At 39.5% G+C, this 27,049-nt stretch overlaps 1 protein-coding gene across 3 annotated transcripts in view; it reads left to right on the top strand.

Moving 5' to 3' along the window:
* The window catches only part of CEP70 (centrosomal protein 70), a 56,257-nt gene that overhangs the window by 17,391 nt on the left and 11,817 nt on the right, over window positions 1-27,049 (top strand). For 2 of the 3 annotated variants that reach the window (XM_007518854.3, XM_060196426.1), the window contains 8 exons: window positions 1,259-1,439; window positions 2,229-2,398; window positions 6,002-6,058; window positions 13,044-13,134; window positions 13,372-13,460; window positions 15,072-15,146; window positions 19,462-19,567; window positions 25,577-25,747. In XM_007518854.3, the coding sequence (XP_007518916.2) occupies window positions 1,259-1,439; window positions 2,229-2,398; window positions 6,002-6,058; window positions 13,044-13,134; window positions 13,372-13,460; window positions 15,072-15,146; window positions 19,462-19,567; window positions 25,577-25,747 (940 nt within the window). The remainder of the gene's footprint in view (window positions 1-1,258; window positions 1,440-2,228; window positions 2,399-6,001; window positions 6,059-13,043; window positions 13,135-13,371; window positions 13,461-15,071; window positions 15,147-19,461; window positions 19,568-25,576; window positions 25,748-27,049) is intronic. The other variant, XM_060196433.1, reaches the window with a different exon arrangement.

Genomic DNA, 27,049 nt, shown 5'->3' with positions numbered 1-27,049 from the left:
GAGCCCCCGCAATAACCCTGGTGGCAAAAAAAGAAAAAGAAAATGGTGGAGCCCCAAAATGACTGCGCAAACATTCCAAAAAGAATCCTTTTGATTAAGTATTCTATGTCAAAATATTTTAATAGGTAAATTTTGGAATAAGATATGTAAATCTCTCCTGGTTTGTATTATATGATAGTTTATTTATTTTCTTCTAGAGAGAGTGAAAGAGACCACCACAACACTGGAGCTGCCTCCAATGCAGTGGGGGCTGGGATTCAACCTGGGTCATGCACATGGCAAACAGCACACTGTCTAAGTGAACTGGGCAGTTATGCCCTGGGTTATGTACACACAGCGCGAAGTGCAAGGACCTGGCCTTGTAAGGATCCCAGTCCAAGCCCCTGGCTCCCTACCTGCAGGGAGGTAGCTTCACAGGCGGTGAAACTATCTTTCTCTCCCCCTCTCTGTCTTTCCCTCCTCTCTGTTTCTCTCTGTCATCTCCAACAACAACGACAGCAGTAACAACAGTAATAACGATAAACAACAAGGGTAACAAAAAGGGAAAAATGGTCTCCAGGAGCAGTGGATTTGTAGTACAGGCACCGAGTCCCAGCGATTGTCCTGGAGGCAAAAAAAAGAAAAAGAAATAAAAAAGCAAATAAAATAGAATTTTTATTATTTATATTATTTTATTATTATATTATTATTTTATTTTATTATTTTATATTATTTATTTTATTATTTTATTTATTTATTTTATTATTTATAATATTTTTATTATATTTAGTTATTGGATAGAGAGCCAGAAGTTGAGAGGAGAGGGGAAGATAAGGACAGAGACAGAGAAACACCTGCAACCCTGCTTTACCACTTGCAAAGCTTTCCTCCTGCAAGTAGGGACCAGAGACTAGAACCTGGGTCCTTGTGCACTGTAACCTGTGCTCAGCCAAGTGCGCCACCACCCAGCCCCCTAGAATTTTTTTTTTTAATGTCAGATTTTTTTTTTCAATTTCCTTTTGTTGCCCTTGTTGAATTTTTTTTTTTTTTAAAACCAGAGCACTGCTAAGTTCTGACTTAGGGTGGTGTGGGGGATTGACTCTGGGACTTTGGATCCTGAGGCATGATAGTCTCTTTGCATAACTGTTATGCTATCTAACCCTTACCCAAAATAGAAAATTTAGGAAAACAGAAAATTATTATGTTGTATGAGGGGTGTATTTGTTGGTAGGATTTATTTTTATTACTGAGGGGAAGGACTTTTTTTTATTTTTATTAGAAATGAACTTCAGCAGGAACAGTGCCGAGCAGCAAGCCAGGAACACCGAGCTAACGACTTGCAACAAATCCTGGACAGCGTGAAAGTCAAAGTTGGTGAACTGGAGGATGGATCCCTACATAGGGTTTGTGAACAACAAAATAAAATAAAAGAGCTTCACAAGGAGCAGAAAGCTTTACAGGTACTCAGTGCATCTAATATTGTGCTGTGCTGTGCTGTGCTGTGCTGTCTCTTGATAGAGACAATGGCAGAGAAGAGGGAGGGGAGAGGCCATAGCACTGCAGCTTCCTCCAGTGCAGTGGGGCCTGGGCTGGAATCTGGGCAATGCACAGGGCAAAGCAGCACACTATCCAAGTGAGCTATTTATTACATGATAGTATTGAGAAAGCTCATTAAAATCATAGGTGATGTACAAACCACTGTATTTTACTGTTGACTGTAGACCATTAATACCCCCAATAAAGAAAAAAAATTCTTAGAGTAAAAAAAAAAAAATCGCAGGTGATCAATTTAGTGGTTCTTACTTTACTTCACCTATCACTACATGCATAACATTTGCCAGTTTTCCATATAACAATACAACCCCCACTAGGTCCTTTATTTTTCTTGACACTTTTAACTCCTGTGGTGATTCTAGGTGAAATTCATAGCACCTAATTTATACTACCTAGATCCTAGGACTCTTCAATGACTTATAGACTCATGTCTAGGTTGTAAAAGGTTGTTGAGGGGGGAGGGTTCCAGGTCCTGGTGCACGATGGGGGAGGAAGACCTAGGCAGGTGAGAGTGTTTTGTAGAAAACTTTTTGTAGAAATTTTATGCATGTACCAACAGCTGTATTTACTGCTGACTGTATATCATTAATCACCCCCCCCCCAAAAAAAAGGCATCCTCTATGTGCTGTATTGATAGGGCAGCATTATAGTGTCATATTATAATTATGTCTTTTTAAAAAATTATTTTCTTACAGATGAAATGTCAGAATTATAAAGAAAAACAGATGGAACAGCAAGAAACTATTGCTTGTTTGCAAAATGACATCTATAGATTTAAAAAGGAGGAAGAAGAGCGCATTGTCACTCAGAACAGAGTGTTTGCCTATCTTTGCAAAAGAGTGCCTCATACCATCTTGGACCGACAGTAATGTTTGCTACTTACCTTGAAATGGAACTAGATACTTCTTTTTTTTTTTTTAATCTAATTTCTGCCTTGGAGTGATTACAAATATCTTAACCGGAGAAGTCTTCCTCTTCTCTGCCCTTTTTTCTTTCCCATTTTATTAACTTATGAAGAAATTGGTCCATTTTCTGGAGAAGTACATGCTACATTTCTTTATTATTATCTTTATTTATTGGCTAGAGATAGTCAGAAATCGAGAGGGAAGGGGGAGATAGAGACACACCTGCAGCATTGCTTCACCACTTGTGAAGCTTTCCCCCTGTAGGTGCGGACTGGGGTCTCAAACCTAGGTCCTTGTGCTCTGTAACGTGCAATTAACCAGGTGTGCCATCACCCGCACCCCCATTTGTTTATTTGCTTCCTTGTTAGGCTATTAATTTTTTTTTTAAAAAAATTAAAAAAAAAATTTTTTATTTAAATTTTTTTTCCTGCCAGCTATATTTCCTTATTTTAGTGTTTGATTTATATTCAAGTATTTTTGGCAAAATAATTCGTATATGGTCAGGTGTGCTTCATATTGTAATATACAGGAGGTGATTAATGCTAAGTTGAGCTACTCTTTTTAAAAATATTGTTTGTTTGTTTAGTTAAGGCAGAGACAGAGAAACTGAGAGAAAAGGAGGAGATAGAAAGGGGGCGATAGAAAGGGAGAGAACAAGAGAAACACCTGTAACACTGCTTTAGTTAACACCTGTAACACTCATGAAGTCCTTGAGCACTGTAACATGCTCTACTGCGTGCACCACCACCAGGCCCCAACTTGAGCTACTCTTAAGGATGAGTATTAGCGTATTATCTTATTATGCAAAAGTCTGTAATATAGCTCTCCTGTGGTAGAAGTAACCAAAGGACAAGACCTGAGGCCGCATGGAGGGCAGGGAGTTTATTTCACGTTAACAGGTTGATTCCTACCAGACCTGAACAGTCATGTACCTCAGCACCCAGCTTTTAGCTGTTTCAAGCTGGGCGCATCACAAGCTGATTGGTTACAAACAGCCCATCTAGGTGCTGACAGTATAGGTGAGAGCAGGTTGGCTGCAATCAGTCTGCCAGTAGGGATGCTGCTGTGGCTGGAATGCGGAAGTGAGTCCACCAGCAGAGGTTTTTTTCATCTTAATCTCCCAGTTAAGAGGATGACCTGGGAGGTGGTACAATGAATAAAGTGTTGGAGTCTCAAGCGGAAGGTTCAAATCCACTGTCTGTCATTGCATGTGCCAGAGTGATGCTCTGGTTCTCTTCTCCTTCTTCTGCCTCTTTCATAAATAAATAAATCTTAATAATAATAGTAAAAGAACCTGTAGGGTAGGGGATATAGCATAATAGTTCTGCAAAGAAATTCTTGTGTCTAAGGCTCCAAAGTCCCAGGTTCCAATCCCGCACCACCATAAACCAGAGCCTGGTAAAAATAAAACAGGAACACACAGACTTGAGGTTGGAGTCTGTGAAGAGGCAGCTCACTGGGTATATGTGACCTACTTTTGATCATCAGTAGTATCACATGAGAGGTCCTGTGTGGTGTTTCCCTCTCTCTTTTGAAAAATCAGCCCACTGCTGTGAAATCACACATTCTTCAGACCCTGCATCTGCAAAGGAAACAAACAAAACAAGGGAAAAAAAAAAACAAAAAACTCTGGAATTCTTTTTTCATATGTAAATTCTTTTTCTTAGTATATATATTTTCAAACACATTTTATTTTTCCAAATTGCCATACCTGGCAATATCTGCTTAATAATTACTTCTTTTTAAAAAAAAATAATGTCATATATTTTATTATATAACATTAATTTTCTCCATCATTTATTAGTCCATATAGGTTTACATTATTATTTTTTTTTCCAGAGCACTGGTCAGCTCTGGTTTATCCTGATTCAAGGGATTGAACCAGGGACTTAGTAGCCTCAGGCATGAAGGTCTTTTGCATAGCCATTATGCTATCTTCCCCACCCTATATTATTTATTCTTTTTAAATTTTTTTTTTTTTAACCAGAGCACTGCTCAGCTCTGGCTTATGGTGGTGCAGGGGATTGAACCTGGGACTTTGGAGCCTCAGGCTTGAGAGTCTCTTTGCATAACCATTATGCTTTCTACCCTCCGCTTGTTTTTAAAATTTTTTAAAATATTTATTTTCCCTTTTGTTGCCCTTGTTGTTTTATTGTTGTGGTTATTGTTGTTGTTGTTGTTGGAGAGGACAGAGAGAAATGGAGAGAGGGGGGAATACGGGGAGAGGATAGACACCTGCAGACCTGCTTCACCGCCTGTGAAGTGTCTCCCCTGCAGGTGGGGAGCTGGGGGCTCAAACAGGATCCTTACGGTCCTTGCATTTGGTGCCACATGTGCTTAACCCGCAATGCTACCGCCTGGCTCCCATATTATTTATTCTTAAGCTTTCTCTTTTTCTATAGATGGTTTTGTCATTATTTACTTTATCCTTGTTGAAGAATATTTAGGTTGTTTTTGAGTTTTTTTCTCAAACAAGGTTGGAGTCTCTTTGTATTCAGCTATTTTCTTTTTTTTTAATTAAATATTCAGCTGTTTCCTTTTTTATTAAATATTCATCTATTTTATTTTTTAAAAAAATCTTTAATTTTTTTTTTTAGTTTTTAATACCAGAGCACTGCTTAGCTCTGGCTTATGGTGGTATAGGGGATTGAACCTGGGACTTTGGAGCCTCAAGCATGAATGTCTGTTTGCATAACCATTATGCTACCTCTCCCTGCCCAAAGAAATATTTTTTTAACTTTATTTGATAGAACAGAGAAATATTGAGAGGAAAGAGGTAGAGAAAGATATACAGAGAGACACCTGCAGCCCTCCTTCACCACTCGTGAAGCTTTCCCCCTACAGGTGGGGACTAGGGTCCTTGAACCTTGGTCCCTGTGCATAGCAGTACAGGTGCTTAACCCTATGTGCTACCACCTGGCCCCATTTTTGCATTCTTATAAACAGTGAAGAAATAAACAGCCTTGTTTATCTTGAGTTACAAACTTGGGCAGATATTTCTGTGTAAACAATTGCTAGAAGTACATTGTTAGGATAAGAGAATATGCTATTTGGGACTGGTCATTGGCACACCTGGTAGAGCATACACTTAGCATGTATAAGGAGGGGTCTGGGAGAGGGAGGTTCATGAGGGTGAATCAGTTCAGGTCTGTCTCTGCCCTCCCTCCCTATCTTTCCCTTCTCAAATTCTTTGTCTATCTGAGGGAAAAGGAAGCAGGAAGAGGGAGAAAGAAGTAAAGAGAGAAAGAGAGAAGAAAGAAAGAAAAAGAAAGAGGCCACTGGGAGCTGTGGACTCATTTTGCAGGCACTGAGGCTCAGAGATAACCCTGGTAATAAAGAAAAGCAAAAAGTATGTTTTTGTATACTGGGATAGAATGAGTTATCTTAAAATTTATGAAACTGTTGTGAAATGTATGACAGTATAATTCATCCTTGTGGCAAAAATCACTTCCATTTTTTATAAACTTGGCTAAATAATGTATTTTATCACTGCCACTTGAAGGTATGTGATTTGAAATTATACTACCACATTTTGAAAATAATTCATTTTATCTTTTTTTTAGGCTGCTGTGTCTAATTGATTATTATGAATCTAAAATAAGAAAATTTTGTAGACAAAGGTACTGTTGCATTACACTTTCTAAAGTTATTAGCCAGTAATGAGTCACACTAAAAGTTATATGGCATTATGAAACTTCTAGTATGCTTGAAAATCTCTCTCTCATGAAAACGCTTCTTTTTTTGTGATATTCTTTCTCTATTTTTCTTTTATGGTGTCAGGTTAATCACAGGGCCTCACATGCAAGGCACACAGAGCTACCTTCCTGTTCCCTCAAGTTCTTTCTTTATTAGAATCTTAAGGATTATATTTTAGACTAGGAAAATTTTTTTTTTACTTTTTTTTTAAATTACTTATTTTAGTTATTTATTTTTACCAGAGCACTGCTCAGCTGTGGTTTGTGGTGGTGCAGGGGACTGAACCTGGGACTTCAGAGCCTCAGGCATTATGCTGTCTACCCCAGCCTGAAAATTTTAATTCTTATAGTTCACATACATTTGTCAATTTTGTTACCAGTTGTAACAACAGCAGAATAAATGCTACTGTTACACTGTTACATCATTTAGTCCTGATCAATATGGACACAGTCTAAGCTATGAATAAAAAAAAAGGTATATTTCTTTTTTCCTTCTAGTCTTTTCAGATCACCAAAAACAAGTAAACAAACAAAGAAACAAAGACTGGTGTGGGATAGCTCACCTGGAAGTTTGGCTGTTTTGCCATCTGCACAGCCCAGGTTTGAGCCTGGCCCCCACCTCACTGGGAGGAAGCTTTAGTGGTGTGTGTGTGTGTGTGTGTGTGTGTGTGTGTGTGTGTGTGTGTGTGTGTGTGTATTTTGATAACCTGAAAATACTAGAAGGAAAAAAGCAATGTACTTTTTTATTCATCACATATTTTTTCACCTCGTGTGCCTTGTAAGCTTTAGTGGTGTGTGTGTGTGTGTGTGTGTGTGTGTGTGTGTGTGTGTGTGTGTGTGTGTGTGTGTGTGTGCTTGCGCGCGCGCGCGCTCGTCAGGCTAGCGTGAGGGTGTTTCTTCCTGGGCACGTGCTCTCTGGGTTGGAGAGAACTCGACTGAAGCCAACCTGGGCTGCTGCTTACTCAGCGACGAGGGAGAGGAACCAGGAACTCATGGTGGAGCGGGAACGCAATGCGTCTTTATGGAATTCAGTGCGTCTTTATTAATCAGAGACCACACTTTTATATATTTTTTACTGGAAGTGGCAAGTCAGAAAAGGCAATGGCTAGGAAATGGGTGGAGAAAAGGAAAGAGCGGGATAATGGTAGAAACTCCCTTAGCAACTCTTGCTAAGGTTTTAGCCAGTGGAATTAATACCCTGAAGGCAGGGTGGGTCTCAAGTTAGAAAGAAGATAGATAAGGCAAAACAATGATTAAGTAAATAAGCCATAGTGTCAGCAATGGAGGATGGAGCAGGGGGGCTTCCCAACATCTCCCCCTTTCTTTTTATCTAATGGCCATAGTATCAGGAATGTGGGGCGCTTTGTGAGGCAGGGAGTCAGATAGGACAAGGCACACCTTTAGGGTTACTACTGTCCCTCCTTGCTCAACCTTTCAGTAGAGAGAGAGAGAGACTAACAGGTTAGACACACCCCTCAGGTTCAAGCCCTGCCAAGCTCAACCACATCCTCACAATTTCCCGGCATCTCCCTCTATCTAATAGCCATATTTAAATGGGTGAATGTCTGTAAAAGACTCCATTTCTGTCAGAGGAATAGCAGTGGAGGGGTGAACAGAAATCTAAATCATGCAGGTGTTTTTAAAAGAACTGGAATAAGACAGGGAGCATTAAGTAAGATTAGCAAGGGACAGCATGAGACTGAAGAGAGACCTGGTAGGCAGAGAGGGGCTGCCTGGTGGGTAGAAAGAGGCGCTGCATGATAGGCCGAGGGGTGATCTGGCATTGCAGAGTCCTGAGACAGCTGGTTGCAAAGTCCATGGACTGCTGCAGTCAGTCCTCGAGAAGTCCAGCAGTGTAAAGGGAGTGTCCAAAGGTGTACCAGCAAGTCTAATAGAAGCATCAGTCCAATGCCAACGACCAGGGGAAGAAATGCCACACATCTATCTCGATGGGGGAGGACAGCCTCTGGAACTTTGCTTCTCTGTAGAAAGTGAGCTGAAACCGCCAAAAGGTGACAGGTGAAGCAGAATCAAGAAAGGCAGACGTGATGGGTGAGAGAAAGGCAGTAGGAAAGTTCTGTCCTTTGGAATCTGTTAATCAGTTTCTTCAGATCGTGTCAGGTCACATCATGGGTTTCGGGGGTTGCTGTAGTCATGCCATCTTGTGAGTGATGTCAGAGGACGGGTCCAAATGGATTTCTGGGAATTCCTGTGAAAGAAACACATACAAATCTTCCCATGGTTAGCAGGGCATCTGGTTCAAATTTTTATAAATATTAAAAGAGGTTTAATGTAGTTAGTGCCTTAGCCAACTGAATATTGGGGGGATGTATCCCCTTTCTTTCTTTACTTAATTGAGTCTTAAGTGTTTGGTGGGCCTTCTCAACAACCATTTGTCTTTGGGGTTGTAAGAGATGTTTGTGGTATGGGTGATGTTATAAAGAGGAAAAGTCGTTAAGTTTTTGGCTGACAAAGGCAGGCCTATAGTGGCAAAATGAGATACACCAGTTAAGTATAGAAAAATATGTGAATGTTGTTGTTAATTTATATAAGTTGTATATGGAGGAACTTCTTATATAGTTTAATACCTTACCGTATGAGCAGATGCTTCTTCATGTGAAGACTTGACAGCTGTAATTCACTTACTTGTGAAAAAAAATAAAACTTTTGACAAGTTAGAATTTTACTATAATTGATAACTTGATGATTATAATTGGTTTAAGTATCTTTATAATTTTGGGAGGCCTTTCTAGTATGATTTTAAGGCTGTTTAAACAATTTAAGGGTAATAAAATGTGGTCAGTTAAAGAGAAGAACCACTGTTAGAAGCCTCAGGCATGAGAATCATTAGCATAACCATTGTGTGATCTATCATTTGCCCAGGTTGGTTCTACCTCTTTAATTGAGAAGGTATATGAGAGCTTTACATATCAATAACATCTTTTCTACCTTTTGTTACACCCATTTAAGATGGAGACACACCCCAGGTGTGTGCAGGATCTTCAGACTAGATTTAGTTAAAATATATTGATTTTTAACTAATTTTTACCCTAGACTTTAAACAAACTCAGGTTACTTAGAGAGTTTACACATGTTAATGGCAATGTTCTTTTTATTTTTTTTAGAACATCTACAATGTCAGATTGATGCCAAATTTGTTGTGGATTAATTTCCACAAGATTAGTTCACAGGGCATATTTAGGGGCCCTCCAAAAGTGTCCTGTACAGAGAATTTGTATTTTAATTTTGGAGATGATGAATTGTCACGTTAAGTATTTAGACTTTTTCTTGGGAGTCAGGCGGTGGCGCAGTGGGTTAAGTGCACTTGGCGCAAAGCGCAGGGACCGGCATAAGGATCCCGGTTCGAGCCCCCGGCTCCCCATCTGCAGGGGAGTCGCTTCACGGGCGGTGAAGCAGGTCTGCAGGTGTCTATCTTTCTCTCCTCCTCTCTCTCTGTCTTCCCCTCCTCTCTCCATTTCTCTCTGTCCTATCCAACAACAAAAAGCAACGTCAACAATGGCAATAATAACCGCAACGAGGCTGCAACAACTAGGGCAACAAAAAGGGGGAAAAATGGCCTCCAGGAGCGGTGGATTCATGGTGCAGGCACCGAGCCCAGCAATAACCCTGGAGGGAAAAAAAAAAAATTTAGACTTTTTCCTTAAAAGTTACTTTAGCAATTCAATTTTACGTTTATGAGAATCGTGTTGAAAACTCTGCAGCCTCATGTTTTACGAAGGCACTGCAGTTCTTTTTCTCCCTCTTCTTATTTTCTGAGACCCCTCTGCCATGGGCAGCCTTCCCCTTTATGAAGAGGTTTCCCAAACCCTGTACTCTTTTCATGAAACAGGTTTTCTATCTCTGGGAGATTTTGCTCTGGGCCACACCTTGGTTCCTCATGACCGTGATAGTAGAGCTTGGGAGATGCATGGAGATTTCCCTTGGGACTTCCTCGACTCCCTCTCTCGTGTCTCCCATGGAGAAGGGTGACTCTAACTTGCAGAGCCTTCTCCAGAACGTTGACAATCCCCAAGAATGGAGACACATGGTTAGTTCTACCCTCTTGACTCAATTCTTTCTTCTATGGGAAGACATTTTTGTTATGGGTGCCTGCAGCAATCCCGCAGGAATAGTTAGAACCAGCCTAACTGGGATTTTGAGGCCCTTTTTGAAGCAGGATGCCCTCTGGGACTCATAATGCGACATGGCGGGATCTGAAAAATCTGGTTCACAGAGCCCAAAAACAAAACCTCCCTACCATTTCTCTCTTTGCTTCTCGCTTTCTCTGAATATCTTTAGCTTGCTGTCTGCCCCTTCTGCTTTTGGTTGTGTTTGTTAGTGAGTGAGTTGAATGACTGAATTTGTTGTACTACCCATTTTGCTCAGAGTACTATGAAACTTAATTGACTTTATATAAAAATGCTGGATGCAGCCACAGTTTCTGGAGACGTCCAGAAACAGTAAAAAAAAATGTTTTTTTCCTCTTTTGATTTTTTTATCTTGGTATAAATGTGAAACGTTTAGTCTTAAACTGTGTGAATGGAAATGATTCAAATAAGACAGTACAGATCTAAATTTGTGTTAGACATGATATATCTTCGTAACAGAAGTTTTTCTCCTCCTGTGTGTTATAGACTACATGTTTATGTGTGTGTTTGAAGTTTGTAAACATTAACTTTAAGGTTAAAAGTGTAACTTTGAAGCCAGCCCTTCTCCAGGTTGGGACACGGGAGAGAAAAAAGAGAGAAAAGGAGAGCGAAACCAGGAACAGAAATGGGTTTTATGGGATAAAACCAGAAGTGGTGAGTCGGAAACAGAAATGGCTAGGAAAGAGGGTGGAGAGAGGCAAAAGGCATGCTGGGAAGGTGGAAGCGTCCTTAGCAACTGTTGCAATGGTTTTAAATGGTGGGATTAATTAATACCCTGCAGGCAGGACGGGTCTCGAGATAAAAAGAAGATCAAATCAATGATTATGTAAATAGGCCATAGTGTCAGCAATGGAGGATGGAGCAGGGGGGCTGCCCGACGTGTGTGTGTGTGTGTGTGTGTGTGTGTGTGTGTGTGTGTGTGTGTGTGTGTGTGTGTGTGTGTATTTTGATAACCTGAAAATACTAGAAGGAAAACAACAATGTACTTTTTTATTCATCACATATTTTCACCTCGTGTTCCTTGTACTGTTCTAGGCAGTGAGATACAGTTGGTGAGCAAGGCAGAGTTCTGGTTCACACGGACTATGCACATTTTTTTTTCCACCACAGCACAGCTTAACTCTGGTTTATGGTGATGCATACAGAGAATTGAATCTGGGACCTTAGAGCCTCAGGCATAAAAGTCTTTGCATAACCATTCAACTATCTTGCTACTCCCTTCCACCCGCACTGTAAATTCTAACAAAGGGGATAGTATATATGTACTTTCATACTAGGCATTATGTCCAAATGTCTGCCATCAGCATAAGTGGACCATTTAACTTGAATTTCACTTCATGTTTAGGTTACTAAACCCTCATAGGATTGATTTAATTTCTGTGAGCTAGATTTCCCCCCCCCCCTCTGAAAGATATTTTTGGCACTGGGAAGGTACTGCAGTGCTACCTGTGAGAGGTCCCAGCCTAAGTTCCTGCACCACTGATACCTAGGGCTGAATGATACTTTTGAAGTAGTGCATAGAAATTAATGGCAACTGCTTGTCCTAGGCCCCTTCAAGCCTTCCATACATGCTAAACCCAACCCCCTTTTCCTCTTGGTGTTTGTAAAAGCCCTGGTAGATTTAAAGCCAGCTTCTGGTGTTTGTAAAAATCCTGACAGCCTTTGACCTTTATGACCTCTGCCCACCTTTCAGTCCTTGTATGCACATTGTGAATCATTTTTGGTCAACTTTTCTTTATCTATGAAAGAGAAATATTTTTTTCTTTTCTTCCTAGAATTCTAGTTGCTTCCTATCTACTCAGCCTCTGGTGTTTTCCACACTTTGCTTTATAGTCATTCTAGTGGGGGCAGGGTTGAGTCTCTTGAACAGACCACTCGCAGTGTGGGGCTGTGGATATCTGAAGTTCTTTTTTTTTAATTTCTTTATTGGGAATTAATGTTTTACATTCGACAGTAAATACAATAGTTTGTACATGCATAAAATTTCCCAGTTTTCCCTATAACAATACAACCCCCACTAGATCCTCTGTCATCTTTTTTGGACCTGTATTCTCCCCCCTACCCCCACCCCAGAGTCTTTTACTTTGGTTCAATACGCCAACTCCAGTTCAGGTTCTACTTGTGTTTTCTCTTCTAATCTTGTTTTTCAACTTCTGCTTGAGAGTGAGACCATCCCATATTCATCCTTCTATTTCTGCATTATTTCACTTAATGTGATTTCTTCAAGCTCCATCCAAGATGGGCTGAAAATGGTGAAGTCACCGTTTTTAATAGCTGAGTAGTATTCCATTGTGTATATAGACCATAACTTGCTCAGCCACTCATCTGTTGTTGGACACCTGGGTTGCTTCCAGGTCTTGGCTACAACAAATTATGCTGCTAAGAACATATGTGTACACAGATCTTTTTGGATGGGTGTGTTGGGTTCCTTAGGATATATTCCCAGGAGAGGAATTGCAGGGTCATAGGGTAGGTCCATTTCTAGCCTTCTGAGAGTTCTCCAGACTGTTCTCCACAGAGGTTGGACCAATTTATTTTCCTACCAGCAGTGCAGGAGGGTTCTAAAAGGAAAATCTTACAGCACATCAGGGCCCAGTAGCTTTTTGGCACTAGCCAGTTCTGGATCTGGCATGCCATAAATAAAATTCTGTTTTCTAATAACCCCAAGGTGTTGTGACTTTTGTTCAGATTCCCACATTTGCACTTTGATCAGAAACACAGGACTTTTTCATAAGAAATACAATATATGTATCTTTTCATAGGCAGTATAAAGAGGAAGAAGAAAGCTACTCAGAAGAAGAAAAAGACTATAGGAGCCTGAGTGCTTCACCAACTTACAAAGGCCTTCTACTGGTAAGGGGATTATAGGAATAATAAATAGATTTTTGCAAAATAAAATGATAATTTTTTTTTTATAGTAAGTTGACTTTTTTTTTTTTTTTACCATAGCACTGCTCAGCTCTGACTTATGGTGGTGTGGGGGATTAAACCTGGGACTTGACAGAGCCTCAGGCATGAGAGTCTGTCTGCATAACCATTATGCTGTCTAGCCCCACTCTTGACTTTTTTTTAATACAAAATTTTCCATAGTCATTACAGAATCAACTCACGGAATCAAAATTTAAGATCGATACACTTTTAAGTGAAAAGTTGAATCTCCAAAAAGATTTGGAAACCAGGTGAGAGGAAGACTTTTTATTTATTCTTTGGATAGTTAACACACTGGCATTTGAAATGTTGAATGAGTCAATTTAGCCTTTTTAAAGTGGATCTTAAAGACCTCATACTTTTATGCCCATTTTAGTTATCTCATATGATACAAGGAACAAGAATATAGGGGCAAAGGAAGAAAATACAGGAATTCACATTGAAGAAGATAAAACTGGGTAGGAACTCCAAGCAGATCCAGTTTTATATCAGTAGGCTTCTCATTCCCAAAAATTTATTTACTCACTCATTCATTCATTTCATTCCTTTTTTTTGGTCTTCTTTGGCCAGAGCATCAATCAGCTCTGGCTTACGGTGGTGCTGGGCTGGGGACTGAACCTGGGACTCTGGAGCATCAGGCATGACAGTCTGTTTGCATAACCATTATGCTATCTTATTCATTCATTCTTATCAGAGCACTCTCAGCTTTGATTTATGGTGGTGCTGAGAATTTAATCTGAGATCTCTGCTGCTTTAGGCATGAAAATCTGTTGTGTTTCATGCCTAGGCATGTAAGATTATTTCTTGGCCTAAAATTCTTTTACCTATCTATTTATATTTTTAACCTAATTTTAAGTTAGATTTGTGTATTTCACATAAAATAGAGTTTTATGAGAGAAAGAGAGAGGGAGAGAGAAGTCAGTGCCATTTTGGTATGTGCAGCCCTGGATAATTGTGCCAGGAACCTCTAGACAATACAAATCCTGCATTCTGTCAGCTGAACTATTATTTCACCTGCTTCAGAATAGCTTATTATTTCATCTTAACCCTGTGTTGTAGATAGAGGGAAAAAAATAAAGACTTTGTATGGTAATATCAGGAAGGAATATTTATATATAGAATACTCAAAAGATGCTAGGGAGGTAGCATGATGGTCATGCAAAAAGACTTTCCTGCCACAGCTACTAAAAGTTCCAGTTCAGTCCCCAGCATCACCATAAATGAGAGATGAGCAGTGCTCTGGTGAAAAAACAAACAAAAAAAATCAAACGCACTCACAAAAGGGTGACAGCCTATTATTGCTAAGTGAATAATAAAGGAACGAACATTGTCAATACTTTTTTCATTCAGCATCTGTTGAATGCCTATTATAAAATGAGCACAGTCAAGACCTCAGGGTAATGGAGTGATCAAAGCAAATGCATTGTTCTCATAAAGCTTATACTTTAATTGAGAGAGAATTGATACCTACAATATAAACTACTTACATAGATTAAAAATAGCTATTACATAAAGTATGTAAATTTATATTTAAGAGGAATGACAAGAGACATACATAGAATATTAAGACTATACTTGATATTCTACTTTGATAAAATTGTGGAGGATAGATGTCACTACTTACTATAGTATTACTTAAACATTTGAAATATTTCACTGAGGCAGATAGTGGATTGACAACAATAAGAAATAATTAAATAGTTTTGCTAGGGGTTGCAGAGAAGAAAAAAAATCTAATGGCAAACACTTATCAATTAATGGAACAAGTTTTGACACGTAACGCCATATATACTCTGTTTTTATATTTTATGGTTTTTTTTCCAGTAAAATAAAAACGTTCTACATGATTGATTTTTCTACAGGCCCACACAGCATGAATTAAGACTTTATAAACAGCAGGTGAAGAAACTGGAGAAAGCCCTTAAGAAAAACATCAGGTAATTTTATCAGAGTTACATTTTTGTCTGGGGTTTGTATATTAATTATTTTCATTACCTGACAGCTTAGTGCTTAAAGTTATAGGCTGATGGGGAGAATATAACATTAATAAGAAATATTTCTGGTTACACTGTTTATAGACAAATTGTGCTGTTTTGGACTTGGCTATATAGTAATCTTAAATAAGAACAAGGAAAAGATAGTGTTTCTGGGGCCAGGAGATATTTCGTCTGGTAGTATGTACACTTTACTATGTATGAGGACCTCAGTTTGAAGTCTCAGCCACCATGTGGGTTAGCCAGGCAAAAGGGAAGCTTCAGGAGCAGTAGAGTGATGTAATGGTGTCTCTCCTCTCTCTGCTCTTTTTCTCTCTCTCTTCTCTTACCCTCTGCCTGAGGAAAAGGAGAAATAAAAAATGGAAGAGTCCAATAAAAGTAGTAGAATCACAGAGGCAAGAGACCGTGACAGCAGCAACAACAAAATAAAGCAGTGTTTCTGTTCCTGATTTAATAAAGGGCAGAAAGTTTAACTGGAAAATTGACTTGGGAAGTTAAGGTGAAATTGCAAGAGAATCATTAAAATTAGAGAAGGCAAGCCCCATAAATCTGTGAGTGGCTGCCATAAGCTGAGTAATATGCAAGACACATACATATACATATCACAGGTACAGAATGAATGCAGTGAGCCATCCATAGTCACTGCTTGTACCTTTTTTGACTGTGTAAAGCACATACTCTGCAGGGTTTAAAAAACTTTGCTAATAATGTGGGCTTTGATTGATGCAAGTTTCATGTGTGAACAGTTCCTAGCGGGTGTAGTGGACCATCTTACCTCTGAAAAAGAAACTAGGAAAGAGATGGACATAAGGAAGATTTGACTTTAAAAAAAAAAAATTATTTTGTAATGAGATGGATAGGAGGAGAGAAGGAGAGGGAGAGCGAGAGGGAGAGAGAGAAAGAACCAGACATTACTCTGGTACATGTGCTGCGAGGGATTGAATTGAACTCAGGACCTCATGCTTGAGAGTCCAATGTTTCATACCATTTCCACCACCAAAGTTCTGTCCCCCCCAACCCCCCACTATAGTTCTTCCAAGGTGTTAGAGAAGGGCTGACTACTTTTTTTTTCAAGTCCATGTGTTTCAATTCTCTCTCTTTTTAAATTCTTTTTTATATTTTTATTTATTTATTATTGGGTACACACAGAAAAATTGAGAAGGGGAGGGGTAGATAGAGATAGATATGGAAGGAGAGAGACAAATAGATACCTGCAGTCCTGCTTCACTACTTGTGAAGCTTTCCACCTACAGGTGGGGACCAGAGGCTTGAACCTGGGTCCTTGTGCACTATAATGTGAGCACTTAACCAGGTTTACCACCACCTGGCCCCTGTTTCAATTCTCTATATTCCACATATGATTGGAACCATCTGGTAATAGTCTTTCAGTTCCTTATTTATTTCACTAAGCATAATCACTTCTAGTTCCATCCATTTTGCCTCAGAGGACACAATATCATCTTTTTAAATTGCTGAGTAGTGCTTTATTGAGTATAGATCTCATAACTTCTTTATCCAGTCATCTGTCAATGGACATTTAGGTTGCTTACATATTTTGGCTCTTGTGAATAATGTAGCAATGAACATGAGGGTGCATATGTCCCTTTGAATTAGTTATTTCAGATCTATTGGGTAAATGCCTAGGAGTGGTGTTGCTAGATCATAAGGTGTTTCCTTATGATTTTTAGTTGTTTAAGGGTTCTTCCTACCACTTTCCATAATGACTGCACTCATTTTCATTGCTTCCAGCAGTGTAATAAAGTTCGCCTTTATTCACATTCTCACCAACATTTATCATTTCCTGTTTTTGTTATGACAATCTCTTCTGGAATCACCTTGCAGCAAATTAACTTATAATCTTGTAAAATAGGAATGCTTGCACTGTACATTTAATTTTTTCTTTTGTTGAGAGAAAGAGATGAAGGCATCATTCCATCATTTTATAGTATCACTGTCATATATATATATTTTTTCTTTATTGGGGGATTAATGGTTTACAGTCAATAGTAAAATATAGTAAGTAGTTTGTACATGTGTAACATTTCTCAGTTTTCCACATAATAATTCAACCCCCACTAGGTCCTCCTCTGCCATCATGTTCCAAGACCTGAATCCTTCCCCCACCCCAGAGTCTTTTACTTTGGTGCAATACACCAACTCCAGTCCAAGTTCTGCTTTGTGTTTTCCCTTCTGTTCTTATTTTTCAACTTCTGTCTCTGAGTGAAATCGTCCCATATTCATCCTTCTGTTTCTGACTTATATCACTTAATATGATTCTTTCAAGGTGAGGTGAAGAAAGTAGAATCACAGGGACCAGGCAGTTGCGCAGAGTTAAGTACACATAGCATGAAGCACAAGGACTCATACAAGGATCCCAGTTTGAATCCCCAGCTCCCCACCTGCAAGGGGGTTGCTTCAGAAGCAGTGAAATAGGTCTGCTGATATCTCTCTCTCCATCTCTCTCTCTCCCTCCCTCCCTATTTCCCCATGTCCCCCTCCCCTCTCAATTTCACTCTATCCTAACCAAAAAATGGAAAAGATGGCAGCCAGAAGCACTGGGTTTGTAGTGTAGGCACTGAGCCCCAGTGATAGTGCTGGAGATTAAAAAAAAAAAAAGTAAAATCACAATTTTTATTAGCTGAGTAATATTCTATTGTGTATATATACCACAACTTACTCAGCTACTCATCTGTTACTGAACACCTGGGTTGCTTCCAGGTTTTGGCTATTACAAATTGTGCTGCTATGAACATAGGTATACACAAATCTTTTTGGATGGGTGTGTTTGATTCCTTAGAATATATCCCCGGGAGAGGAACTGCAGAGTCATAGGGTAGGTCTTCTTTTAGCCTTGTGAGGGTTCTCCAGGCTGCTCTCCACAGAGGTTGGACCAATTTACATTCTGGCCAGCAGTGCAGGAGGATCCCTTTGTCCCCAATACCTCTCCAGCATTTGTTGTTGCTACCTTTTCTGATGTATGACATTCTCACAGGAGTGAAGTGGTATCTCATTATCTTTATTTGCATTTCTGACGATCAATGATTTGGAGCATTTTTTTATATATCTGTTGGCCTTTTAGTTCTCTTCTTTGGTGAATATTCTATTTGTAATCTCTCCCCGTTTTTTGGATGGGGTTATTTATGTATTTTTGTTTGGTGAGGTCTTTATATATTTTCGTTAGTAGCTTCTTGTCTGATGTATAGCATATAAAGATCTTCTCCCATTCTGTGAGGAGGAGTCTATTTGTTTAGATGTTTTTTGTTTTGTTTTTTTTGCTGTGCAGAAGCTTTTTAATTTGATGTAGTTCCACTGGTTTATTTTTGTTTTACTCTCCTTTTTTAAAAAATTAATTTATTTATAAAATAAAAAATATAAAATATTGACAAAACCATAGGATAAGAGGGGTAAAATACCACACATTTCCTACCACCAGAGTTTCATACCTATTTCACAGGCAGAAGGTTCATTGCAGAATGTTCTATAGCTCGAGTGGCATAGGTGAAAGGAGGGACCAACTTCCTGCCACAAAGCCTGAACCATTAAGCTATCCACCCCCCCCCACACACACACACACACATACACTATCTCATGCTCCCTTCAGCTTGGAGGAACCTGGAAGCTGCTTCCATCCTATTCTATTTTTTTGTGAGAGTACTGTGGAGAGGACAGTATTGTTTTTTGGTTTTTTTTTTTCTGTCTTCCTATGCCTTTTTGTTGTCAGGGATTCCTTCTAATATATATTCTATTGAGAGGGTTTTTTTTTCCCAGTGACCAAAGGCTTAAAATGTAAATAAACCTGAGGCTGGGCAGTGGTGTACCCAGTTAAGCTCAGTCCTTACCATGTGCAAAGCCCCAGATTCAAGCCCCCTGTCCCCACCTGGTAGGGGAAGCTTCAGGAGCAGTGAAGCAAGTCTGTGGGTGTCTCCCCATTCTCTTTCCCTCTCTGTCTTCCTCTTTTTTCAGTTTCTCTCTGTTCTATCAAATAATTAAAAAGAAAAAATAGCACTGGGAGTGGTAGATTCTTGGTGCAGGTACTAATAAGGGCCAGCCGTTGTCCTGAAAGCAATAATAATAATAAAAGTAAAAGCTTTTGTGTATACTGCCATTTGTGTGTACTTGGATGTACGAACACGTGCAAAAAAAAAAAAAAAAAAAAAACAGCTGGGAGGGTAGCCAGATGGTTGACTCAGTCTGTCACCTTAATCCATTTCTACGAAAGCACTGTCAAATCAAGCTGGTGCCCGCCTCTCCCCTCTAGGTTGCAGGATCTTATCAGTCAAGATAGGCCCGAGGACACAGAGAAAAAAAAAGAGCCCAGCAAAGATAAACAGCAGCAGGTCCTGCTCGACCAGAGACACTTTCAGGTAACAAACAGCCAGTGGAGTGTTTTGAGTGAGGCATGGCCTCATGTGCAGTGTAAGGCACGGCTAGTGGGTAAGGAGCCCTGGCACCCTGCGTTTGTCTGTGATGATTCTGTCTTGTCCTGACACACATGCTTGGCTTAAAAAAAAAAAAAAGAAAAGTAGGTAGTTTGAGAATGTATTGACTTGTCGAGAAAGTCATGGCACATTTTTGCTTTGAAAAACATAGAGAAACTACATTATGACTTTTAAAAATTTAATAATGATCAACAAGACCATAGGATAAGAGGGGTACAGTTCCTACCACCGAAGTTCCATATCCCCTCCCCTCCATTGGAAGCTTCCCTATTCTTTCTCCCTCTTGGAGTATGGACCCAGGGTCATGGGGTGCAGGAGGTGGAAAGTCTGGCTTCTGTAATTGCTTCTCCACCAGACATGGGTTTTGGCAGGTCAATCTATAGCCCCAGCCTGTTTCTGTCTTTCCCTAGTGGGACAGGGCTCTGGAGAGATGGGGTTCCAGGACATATTGGTGAAGTCATCTGCCCAGGGAAGTCAGGTTGGTGTCATAGTAGCATCTACAACTTGGTGACTAAAAAATATTAAGATATAAAGCAGAGGGAGTCGGGCGGTAGTGCAGCAGATTAAGCGCACGTGGCGCAAAGCACAAGGACTGGCTCAAGGATCCCGGTTCGAGCCCCCGGGAGTTGCTTCATAGGTGGTGAAGCAGGTCTGCAGGTGTCTGTCTTTCTCTCTTCATCTCTGTCTTCCCCTCCTTTCTCCATTTCTCTCTGTCCTATCTATCAATGACAACATCAATAACAATAATAATAATAATTACAACAACAATAAAAAACAAGGGCAACAAAAGGGAAAATAAATATTAAAGAGTTTGTTAAAAATTAAAAAAGATATAAAGCAGAACAAATTGTTTAATGATCTGGAACCTAAAGGTAATAATAGCAGATGAGATTTGGGGTCTCCATTTTAGAAAAAGCTAGTAGGTCTATTTTTGGTATGTATATTCCAAGGGGCCCATGACTTTACTAATTTTTGCTCGAAGCCCAGTAGCTAACATGCAGGTGGGCTAAAAGTATTGTTTGGGGAGATGGTGTCAGAGTTGGAAATAAGCCTAGAAAGCTGGGTCAGGGCAGAGAGTAGCTCCCAAATATGGGAAAAGGGTATGAGTATCGTTAACTGTAAACCCCATCCATCTGATCTGGGGCCCATATTCAGCACAGAAGCCTATGTAACCCCTGCATCCCTGTAGGCCTGAGCTTGTTTTCCAGGGTCATAGCTAGAAACATTCTAGGCTGCACACATTTCAGGACCAGTCTTCCTAGAGTGGCCAAGTATGTTGACCCAGCCTCCCTTCAGAGAGTGGGGCAGTCCCTACTGTTGTGATCCACATTGAGGGCAAGGTCCTGTGGAGGCCCACAAGAGGGTCCACAATGCTGTTCCTGATGGAGATGACCAATGACAGTGGAAAGAGGGATCTCTTAGAGGTCTAGGCCCATCATATCTATGTGAGAATCCCAGGATCCCCTGACTAGGGTTCTAGATGATGGATTGGCCTGGTAGTGACCATCATTAAAGTATGCTGGTCTCTTGCCTGTATCCAGCTTCTGTAGCATCATGACTTTTCTAACAGTCCAATAGCTTAATCCTTAAAAGAGATTTTGGCATAGTTCATAGCAGGGTCGTAATAAATGTTTTTTAAAAGACTTTATGATTGTTTTTCTGCTCTTCTTTCTTTTATGGTTTTAATGTTATTGTTGTTATTATATAAGTAAATTTATTTGTCTCCAGGACTTTTTATAGTCTTGTGTCTTGTTTAGATGTTTAGACCACCTGGAATTTAATTGTATGCACTGTATGGTAGAGAATTAAATTGCTGATTGTGTAAACCACTGATGGAATAGATGAACAATTAAGCCTGCTAATTCACTGACTCAGCTGGACATGCACTGACTTTTATTGTGCCCATATAGGTTTTTTTGAATTTATTTGTAAAATAGAAACTATCAACAAAACTATAGAACAAGAGGGGTGAAATTCCACACATTTCCCACCACCAGAGTTCCATACCACATCCCCTCTATTGTAAGCTTTCCTACTCTTTATCTCTCTGGAGCCATATAGGATTTTTTTGGTCTTTTTTTTTAACCTTTTAGTTAGTTACCAATATGTTTAAATTAAGAATATATATACACACATACATACATATACACACATACACATACATGCATATATGCATATGTATCTGTAAAGGGGGCTTTACCACTCTGGGTTGATTTTTTTTTCAGATAAAAAAAGACATCACAGGGTGGCTGGGCAGAGGTACATTGGGTTAAGTGCACATATTACCAAGCTCAAGGACCTGGGTTCGAGACCCCACTCCCCACCTGTAGCGGGTCTGTTTCACAAGCAGTGAAGCAGGTCTGAAGGTACCTTTCTCTCTCTCTCTCCTTCTCTGTGTCCCCCTCCTCCCTCAATTTCTCTCTGTCTTAATAAAAATTAGAAAGAAAAAAAAGAGGAGTGTGGGATGGCTGCCTGGAGTGGTGGATTCATAGTGCTGGCACCAAGCCCCAACAATAATCCTGGTGGCAATAAGAGGGGGGAGAGGGGAGAGAGAGAGAGAGAGAGAGATTATAGCACTAAAGCTTCCCCTAATGTCATGAGGAATACAGTCATGTTCATGGCAATATAATTACCCATTCTGGCAAGCTCTTTTGCCAGCTCATGATTATATAGTGGGTTTGTCAGAAAAGTCATGACACATTTTTGCATAGGGAAACAGAAAATACATCATGACTTTTCAGTGTCTATATATCCCCCCCAACATTCAGGTTATTTCTGGGCTTACAGGACAACTTCACTATTCCTGGCAACCATCCTATCTTATCTTTTTTTCTTTCTTCCTTTCTGCCTTTCTTCTTTTTTTTTTAAATTTTTTTATCAAGGATGAGGAAACAGGTGGAAGAAGAAGAGAGACACCTGCATCATTGCTCCACTGCCTGTGGCTCCAAATTCTCAGATAAGCCAGAGCTGAACAGTGCTTTAATAAAAAGTAAAATAAAAGGATGGCATAATGGCTATGCAAAGAGACTCTCATGCCTGAGGCTCTGAACTCCCAAGTTCAATTCCCCACACTACCATCAGCCAGAGCTGAGCAGTACTCTGGTTTAATTTAGCTTTTACATAGTACTTACAAGACTTATTTCCTCAGTGTTTTGTAACTTTTATTGCTATTATGAACAAAATCCTTTGCTTTTGGATTTTCTTTCTTTGTTTTTTTGCCTCCAGGGTTATTGCTGGGGCTCGGTGCCTGCACCATGAATTCACTGCTCCTGAAGGCCATTTTTTCCCCTTTGTTACCCTGGTTTTTATTGTTGTTGTGTTTATTATCATCGTTGATGTTGATGTCTTTTTTTTTTTTTTGATAGGACAGAGAAATGGAGAGAGGAGGGGCAGACAGAGAGGGGGAGAGGAAGATAGACACCTGCAGATCTGCTTCACCACTTGTGAAGCGACTCCCCTGCAGGTGGGGAGCTGGGGGCTCAAACCGGGATCCTTGGCTGATCCTTGTGCTTTATACCATGTGCATTTAACCCGCTGGGCCACCGCCCGACCCCCTCCTTGTACATTTTCTAATTGATGTTTATTGCTGGCCCTTCTTGTGTCTCTATTTTGACTTTTATGTTCAGACACCCTTCTGAAAATTGTTTAATGTTTCAGATAACTCTTGTGGCCACTATAGCTAAATTTATTTTATTAAGCTTTATTTCTTACACTCAATTTGAGATGATTTGTCAATTAACAGGGGGGAAAAACCCTTTATGCATATTAAGATCAGCTCATATATTTATTCCTAACTTCTTACTTTCTGTTTTCTTTTCTTTTGTTTTTTTAATTTTTTTAAATATTTATTCCCTTTTGTTGTCTTTGTTGCTTTATTGTTGTAGTTATTATTGATGTCGTTGTTGTTGGATAGGACAGAGAGAAATGGAGAGAGGAGGGGAGAGAGAAAGATAAGACACCTGCAGACCTGCTTCATCGCCTGTGAAGTGACCCCTGCAGGTGGGGAGCCCAGGGCTCGAACTGGGATCCTTATGCCACCTTATGCCAGTCCTTGTGTTTTGCAGCATGTGTGCTTAACCCGCTGCGCTACCACCCGGCTCCCTACTTTCTGTTTTCTATTCACTTGATTTAATGTTCCTTTCTTTTCTTTTCCTAACATTTGCTAGATTCAGATCTTTGTCCTTTTTTCTTCCGTAAGTAGTTGAGACATTCAATATCATTATTCTTCTGATTACCCTTAAAATACCTTAAAAATTATCAATATCTGTAAATTCCTTGTGAATACAATTATATCATGTGTTTTCTTAATTTTTATCTGTCTGGGAATTAAGTCATATAATTTTTTTACTATCAATACATCTTTTTCTGCCCATCATCAGAATTTGGTTAAGTTATAAGTAAGAATATAGATTTCTATCAATTATAATTCAGTAGATTAGAATTTTTCATTCCAGTGATGTGTTATTAAAATATGCTCACTTGAACTGGAAATGAAAGGCTGCTAAGTAAACATCTTAGTTATTATTGCCTGTGAATTGCAGCTTTAAGTATGAGTAGGACTGAGACTTAAAACGAAACTTGTACCATATTTTATGCTTGTGTAGCTGTTTATTAAACTGATTTTGCTGCCTTCCCCCCAGATGTTTATACAGTAGTACAAATGAGCACAGGGTCTTTTGTGTCCTCACTACCACTGAACCATCTCCACTGCCTAACTTTTTTTCTGGTTCTAGAATTAGAGACAGTACAGAGAGGGAGAAGGGACGCAGAATTCGCTCCACCATCCATAGTATTCTCTTTGCTGTTCTTGTGTGATGCACGGATTCAGCCCACAGTCTCTCCCTGAGTCTCTCTCTCCCTCTCTCTCTCTCTCTCTCTCTCTCTCTCTCTCTCTCGGCTCTTTATGCTGAGCCAATTCCCCTACTCTACCTCCTACTCTCCCTTCTTTTCAGTACTATTTTGGATCTCTCTTTCCTCTCCTGGGATGATATATAAGGCAGAACTCATAGCTGTTGGCAAGGGCTTTAAGGTTACATATTATCCATAGTAGGGTGTTTAAAGTTAAACCAAGATACTGATTATATAGGGAGTTATTCTTAGTTTTGTTATCTATCATGCTGTGATTTGATAAGAATATGCCTAGTTTTAAGAGATGCATACTTAGCTATTTGTGGGGAAAGTTTTATCATGTGCATTTTCTTCAAATAGTTCACATAATAATGTAGACAGATGGAGAGAGTGAGCAGATATATGGTCTAAATCACCTGAATACTCAGCATTTATTTTTGTAGTCTGTGGTTCTCACTGGAACTTAAATGTTTAATCATGTTGATAAAACTATTATACTTCTTTTTAAAATATTTATTTATTAATGAGAAAGATAGTAGGAGAGAGAGAAAGAGCCAAACATCTTTCTGGTACATGTGCTGCCAGGGATTGAACTCAGGACCTCACGCTTGAGAGTCCAATGCTTTATCTACTGCACCACTTCCTGGACCACGATAAAACTATTATACTTCTAAAGCAATTAGAAGTGTTAGTCTTAGGGAGTTGGGTGGTAGCGCAGTGGGTTAAGCGCATGTGGCGCTAAGCGCAGGGATCCTGGTTCTAGCCCCTGGCTCCCCACCTGCAGTGGAGTCTCTTCATAGGCGGTGAAGGTCTGCAAGTGTCTATCTTTCTGTCCCCCTCTCTGTCTTCCCCTCCTCTCTCCATTTCTCTCTGTCCTGTCTAACAATGACGACATCAATAACAACAACAATAATAACTACAACAATAATCAAAAAGAAGTGTTAGTCTTATTAAAAATCTCCTTAATAAATAACTACTAAAATTAATTCTAAAAGTATTATATTAATATATAGAACACTCCTTTAACAATGTAATACTCTGATAGGACCAAACAGTCATTTTAACCAGAAGCAATTTCTTTGAAAGGTGCTGTGTAGCATCAATTCAATTATTCACAGTCCAAGAGCTCCAGTAATAATTTATAAACAGAGCAAAGGAGGCGCCCAGCATTTTAATAAAGATTTCATTCAAGACTGTGGATTTGAGCATCTTGTCCCTATAATAGAAATGTGGGCAGATCAACTGATTTCCCTAAAGGTAAGAGGCTGAATATTATTTCTGTGTTTTGAACTCTGGTGATGGAAATGATGGAATTATTTTTATAATTTATCTTATAATTTTGTAAATCACTAATAAAGTATTAACATTTTATCTGTGTTTTGAAAATATACTGGATTCAATGGACTTAAATTTTTTTAATTGGAATATACCTTTTTTTTAAAATTTTGTTTTATCTTTATTTATTTGACAGAGACAGCCAGAAATTGAGAGGGAAGGGGGCGGCAGAGAGACTTACAACACTGCTGCACCACTCACAAAGCTTTCCTCCTGCAGGTGGGGACTGGAGGCTTAAACCCAAGTCCTTGTGCATTGTAACATGTGCACTTAACCAGGTGCACCACCACTTGGCCCCAGACCTTTTTTTTTTTTTTGCCTCCAGGGTTATTGACGGGGCTCAGTGCCTGCATTACAAATTCATTGCTCCTGGAGACTGTTTTTCCCTTTTGTTGCCCTTGCTATTTATTATTGTTGTTGTTATTGCTGCTGTTGTTGTTGGATAGAACAGAGAGAAATTGAGAGAGGAAGGGAAAATGAAGAGGGGGAGAGAAAGATAGACACCTGCAGACCTGCTTTACCACTTGTGAAGCGACTCCCCTGCAGGTGGGGAGCTGGAGGCTCAAACCAGGATCCGTGTGCCTATCCTTTCGCTTTGTACCATGTGCGTTCAACCCGCTGTGTTACTGCCAGACCCCCAGACCTAACTTTTCAGTGGAAAATTGAAACAGCTAGGTTATCTACAACTTGAATCTTGGTTTGAATGTATTTTTTAAATGTATTTTTTTAAAGTATTACCTGTTTAATATTGTTGTAGATTTTAGTGTTGCATCTTAAGCTTTATCAAACAAGTCCCATTGCCTTATTGAAAATATATATGAATCCACCTTGCACTTCTAGGCTCTTGCCAATTCTGAATACATTTATCTCCTTCCTTATAGTAGTCTTATGTTATAAATTTTCTGTAACCAATATTTTTCTTTAAATGTAATGTTGTTCCAGCTTAGTTGTTATTTTTCCCCCTCCATGTTTTAAATTACTTTCCTTCTCTCAAAAATTGAACTTATTCTCTATCTTTTTTGGAGAGTAGGTCACTTCTCTGCAATTTCTAGGCCAAAAACAGCCCCTTCCCCAACAAACAACAGCAGCACACATAAAACAGCTAAATAGACTATCATGAAGATCAAATTGGATTTATTTAGTTATTCTTTCAAATTAAAAGCCTGTCTAAAGGTGCATATTACAACGTAGATGAATCTGGGAAGCATAGTGAAAAAAGGCACC

This window comes from Erinaceus europaeus, chromosome 1, assembly GCF_950295315.1.
Source record: "Erinaceus europaeus chromosome 1, mEriEur2.1, whole genome shotgun sequence".
Classification (NCBI taxonomy): domain Eukaryota; kingdom Metazoa; phylum Chordata; class Mammalia; order Eulipotyphla; family Erinaceidae; genus Erinaceus; species Erinaceus europaeus.
This window is presented reverse-complemented; position numbering and strand designations above follow the sequence as displayed.